Here is a 5,000-nt window from a genome sequence, read left to right as displayed (position 1 = left end):
TGTAAATAAAGATGGATGACGGCTCGCAAAAGTGAACTGAACTGTCTCCATCCCCCTGGTGGCTAGCTGCAGTACAGGTCATAGACCCCGCCTCCCCATCAGTGGGTGTGTCACTCGTCATAATGCAACTCGCATAATCATTCAGGGAGAGAGAGACGGGGGCGAACAAGGCTGCAGCTCATCCTATATTCAGCAGCCTCACCCTCGTCCTGCAGCACCAGGCACGTTTCCACGGCAACACAGACGATGAAGAGTGTGTGTGTGTGTGTGTGTGTGTGTGTGTGTGTGTGTGTGTGTGTGTGTGTGTGTGTGTGTGTGTGTGTGTGTGTGTGTGTGTTGCTGGTTCAATGAGGTTCACAGTCGACTGGTAACACTGATGTCATGTTTTTCTAAGATGTGCCGACGTGGATACACGTATATAAATACATCACCCACATCTTTGGATTTTGACCACGGTAAAACAAAGCTTCTCTGTCGATGAGTCCGTCATTCGATCGGTGCGATTCTGAAAGAAATGAAAGAAGCTCAGATTCCATCGTGAAGACAGAAACACAAAGAGGAGGAACAACAGTGGGGGGGGCTACAGAGGTGAAACCTGCCTAGCAACACAGATACAGATGTTTTTTCCTTCATGTCTGCGACAGACTGAACCATCAGCAAACCTCAAGTCCACCTTAATTTACATTCCACCTTAAACAGGTCTGAGGTCAGGTGTGCTGGTCACTGTCCTGTTGTTCACCGACGGTTCAATAAAGTTTTATTTTATATGTTCAATTAAAACTCAGTTAAATTTTTAGAACCCAAGATGGCAGCGTTTATATACAAGTTATATAAAGATGGAGATGTGTCATCCATCTTTATATACAGTCAGTGATGGTCTTTATATACAGTCAGTGTATTTATATACAGTCAGTGTATTTATATACAGTCAGTGATCATCTTTATATACAGTCAGTGATCGTCTTTATATACAGTCAGTGATCATCTTTATATACAGTCAGTGATCGTCTTTATATACAGTCAGTGATCGTCTTTATATACAGTCAGTGTCTTTATATACAGTCAGTGATCATCTTTATATACAGTCAGTGTCTTTATATACAGTCAGTGTATTTATATACAGTCAGTGATCATCTTTATATACAGTCAGTGTCTTTATATACAGTCACTGATCATCTTTATATACAGTCAGTGATCATCTTTATATACAGTCAGTGATCATCTTTATATACAGTCAGTGATGGTCTTTATATACAGTCAGTGTCTTTATATACAGTCACTGATCATCTTTATATACAGTCAGTGATCATCTTTATATACAGTCAGTGATGGTCTTTATATACAGTCAGTGATCATCTTTATATACAGTCAGTGTCTTTATATACAGTCACTGATCATCTTTATATACAGTCAGTGATCATCTTTATATACAGTCAGTGATCATCTTTATATACAGTCAGTGATCATCTTTATATACAGTCAGTGATGGTCTTTATATACAGTCAGTGATCATCTTTATATACAGTCAGTGATCATCTTTATATTTCTTCATATACAGTTTGTCTATAACAAACTAACCTTATGTATTATTTATTTTTAATATACATAAATAATATTTTCCTTGAGGGGGCAGTGACGTCACTGACTTCACCAGGTGGCATTCTTAGTGTGTGTGTGTGTGTGTGGGGGGGGGGGTTGTGATGCATTGTGGGAACAGCCGCAGCCTCCTCCTCCATCTCTGCAGCAGCAGGAACAATAACCAGCGGAGCAGAGGAGTCACTGCAGCCGCCTGCCTGCGCTCCTCTCCGGATACATCTCTCCGTGTCTGCGGAAAGAACCGAGCTGGTGTGAAGAGCTCCGCGGAGGAGGCAGGGAGGGAGACGGGCAGAGGGAAGATGTCCTCCCCGCAGGTCTCCTCGTCCCGCAGACAGTCATGTTATCTGTGCGACCTGCCCCGGATGCCCTGGGCCATGATCTGGGACTTCACCGAGCCCGTGTGCCGCGGCTGCGTCAACTACGAGGGTGCGGACCGGATCGAGTTCGTCATCGAGACCGCCCGGCACCTGAAGCGGGCTCACGGTTTGCAGGAGGGCAGGTCCTCCGCCGGCGGCCCGCAGCAGCAGCCCGCCGTGGCGAAGGGCCAGGCGGGTTCACTGACCGGGAAGGAGCCGGTGGGGCATCCCAACCACCACCACCTCCAGGCGGACGCACCGACGAAGTCCCAGCAGCCCGGTTTGGACCGGTACTCGCTCGGTGCGGACAGCCGCGCTCGGTTTGACTACAGCGGACACAGCAGCAGGCTGCCCAACGGACTCGGAGGGCCGAACGGGTTCAAACCGGACGACGGACCACCCGAGCTGAACCGACAGAGTCCGAACTCGAGGAGCAGGAGCCACGGGGGGCTGGGGTCGGCACCGGGACAGATCAATGTTCCGCCAAACCTGCTGCCTCAGACCCTGCTGAACGGACCGGCCCCGCACGGCTTGGCGAGCAGAGGCGCCCCGCAGGGCTCCATGGTCAGTGTCTCCATGCCCGGACAGGTGGGGCTGTCTGACCCGGGAGGGAAGCGGCCGGCCTCGGTGTCCAGCACGGACCAGGAGCGGGAGCTGAAGGAGAAGCAGCGGAACGCGGAGGCTCTCGCCGAGCTGAGTGAGAGTCTCCGGAACCGGCAGGAGGAGTGGGCCAGCAAACCGAAGACGGTGCGGGACACGCTGCTCACTCTGTCCGGCTGCACCCCGTTCGACGTCCGCTTCAAGAAAGACCACGGGCTGGTCGGCAGAGTGTTCGCCTTCGACGCAGTGTCCAAACCCGGGTTGGACTTCGAGCTGAGGATCTTCATCGAGTACCCGAGCGGCTCCGGCAACGTGTTCTCCAGCGCCTCGGGGGTGGCCAAGCAGATGTACCAGGACTGCATGAAGGACTTCGGCCGGGGTTTGTCCTCCGGCTTCAAATACCTGGAGTACGAGAGGAAGCACGGCTCCGGGGACTGGAGGCTGCTCGGGGATTTATTACCGGAGTCCCTGCGGTTTTTTAAGGAGGGTTTGGGGGGAGACATGCTCCCCCAGCCCTACATCGACGGCAGCTACCCGCTCCTGCCCACCTCCCTGGTGCTGTCCGGCCGAGCGGTGGCTTCTGGCAGCGGGAACAGCAGCTCCAGGGCCGCGGTGAGGAAGAGGAAAGCCTCCCCGGAGCCGGACTCGGCGGAGGCCGGGCTGAAGCTGGAGGAGCAGCAGAGGCAGCAGTGGATCAACAGCCAGACCGAAGCCCTCAAACTGTCCATGGCTGCGGGCTCCTTCGCCGGGGCCCCTGCATCTCTCGGGTCTGGACACCCCGGCCTCTCCGGCCGCTCCACACCCCCGGAGCCCGCCGCACCTCCGCAGAACGGACAGTCCCCGATGGCCGCACTCATGTCGGTCGCGGACACGCTCGGGAACGCGCAGTCCCCCAACAAGGACAGAGACTCCGTGCACTCCACCACCTCCTCCAGACACAACAGCAGCCCGGTGTCCCCCGCATCCGTGTCCGGTCAGAGGCGCCTCTCGTCCCGCAACGGAGACCTCGGGCTGCCCGCGCCCTCTCAGTCCGCGGGGGGCATGGACCAGGTGCACGCTCAAAACGTGCCCGACTCCCCCATGGCCAACAGCGGCCCCCTGTGCTGCACGATCTGCCACGAACGGTTAGAGGACACGCATTTCGTGCAGTGTCCCTCCGTCCCCAACCACAAGTTCTGCTTCCCCTGCTCCAGAGAGAGCATCAAGGCCCAGGGAGCCTCCGGGGAGGTGTACTGCCCCAGCGGGGAGAAGTGCCCCCTGGTCGGCTCCAACGTGCCCTGGGCCTTCATGCAGGGGGAGATAGCCACCATCCTGGCCGGAGACGTGAAGGTGAAGAAGGAGAGGGACCCCTGAGGAGGAGGAGGAGACTTTCAATTCTTCCTCTCTGCTTCCACTGCAAATCAAAAAGCCACATGAGTCTGCAGCTGAGCCTCAACACTTCAGGAGTCTGTCACAGAGGGAAACATTGATCTGAATATAAATCAGCTGTTGAACAGGGCTGCAGATAAAAACCTCTCATTAGGTCCAAACACAAAACCTGGGATTTATTCTGTGCCTGCTCTCACGTCTTCAGTCTGTAAAATGGAAATCAAACAGGGAAAAGAAGCCGAGGTCAAAGGTGACGTCTTCAAATATCTGGTTAGAAAACAGAAACGTTTAATCAACGATCAGAATGGTTGCCTGATTCTTTTCTGAGTAATACTTTAATAATCTACCACTTGTTTTCCAAAGAAGTGTATTAGAAAATATCCATTATCAGCATTATCAGTGTCCTGACTGTGTTATAATTACAAAAAAAACTATTCTCAGACTGACAATATTAAACTAAGAGATATAAAAATGTTTTTAAATATTAGGTCAAGTAATTAGATTTCATGAAACATGTCTACGTAACCTGGACTCATCAGGAGAAAGGTCCTGAAACTCAATCAAAGGTCTGAGCTTTAACCACGAGACTCTGCATCTTTCATCTGCCTCCAAACTCAGTGTGTTAGATCACACTGAGCCTCATGCAGGTAAAATGATGCTATAATTACTATCTCGATAATTTGTCTTCAAATGTTGTGTATGAGGAGAATTCTCATCGTACTGATGGTTCATGATGTGAAGCTCCAGTTAAACAAAGAGAACGGTTCACTGACAACAGCTCAACACAAACCACAGTGTTACTGTGCGATGGATCACAGAGACTCAGGGTTTCCTCTAGAAAACTGATTTCAGATGTGAGCACAGGAAAATATCATCTGGACATGTTGTGTAGTCATGTTGTGTAGTCAGTGTGTGTGAAGCAGCAGATTGTCGACTCGTTCACAACAACAGGGACGTTCAGGCGAGGGGTGGAGCCTGTAGAGCAGCAGGAGGCGGGACATGACGTCTAAACTGTGTAAAGATCAGTGTTGTTGTTTACAGCTCGTCCACACGGCGTCGGCCCTCATCACCAAAACATCT

The 5,000-nt window shown here is 51.6% G+C and overlaps 2 protein-coding genes across 7 annotated transcripts in view; both read left to right on the top strand.

The window, feature by feature from the left end:
- kiaa0586 (KIAA0586 ortholog) overlaps nt 1-5,000 on the top strand; it is a 25,744-nt gene that overhangs the window by 4,776 nt on the left and 15,968 nt on the right. The window lies entirely within an intron of this gene.
- irf2bpl (interferon regulatory factor 2 binding protein-like) overlaps nt 1,678-5,000 on the top strand; it is a 4,725-nt gene continuing 1,402 nt past the window's right edge. Inside the window, exon 1 of the mRNA XM_020108022.2 lies at nt 1,678-5,000. This exon is cut by the window's right edge and continues 1,402 nt beyond it. Within this exon, the coding sequence (XP_019963581.2) occupies nt 1,701-3,905 (2,205 nt within the window). The 5' untranslated portion in view covers nt 1,678-1,700 and the 3' untranslated portion in view covers nt 3,906-5,000.

Source organism: Paralichthys olivaceus, chromosome 12 (assembly GCF_024713975.1).
Source record: "Paralichthys olivaceus isolate ysfri-2021 chromosome 12, ASM2471397v2, whole genome shotgun sequence".
Classification (NCBI taxonomy): domain Eukaryota; kingdom Metazoa; phylum Chordata; class Actinopteri; order Pleuronectiformes; family Paralichthyidae; genus Paralichthys; species Paralichthys olivaceus.
Note: the sequence above shows the minus strand (reverse complement) of the source record. Positions and strands in the feature narration are given on the sequence as shown.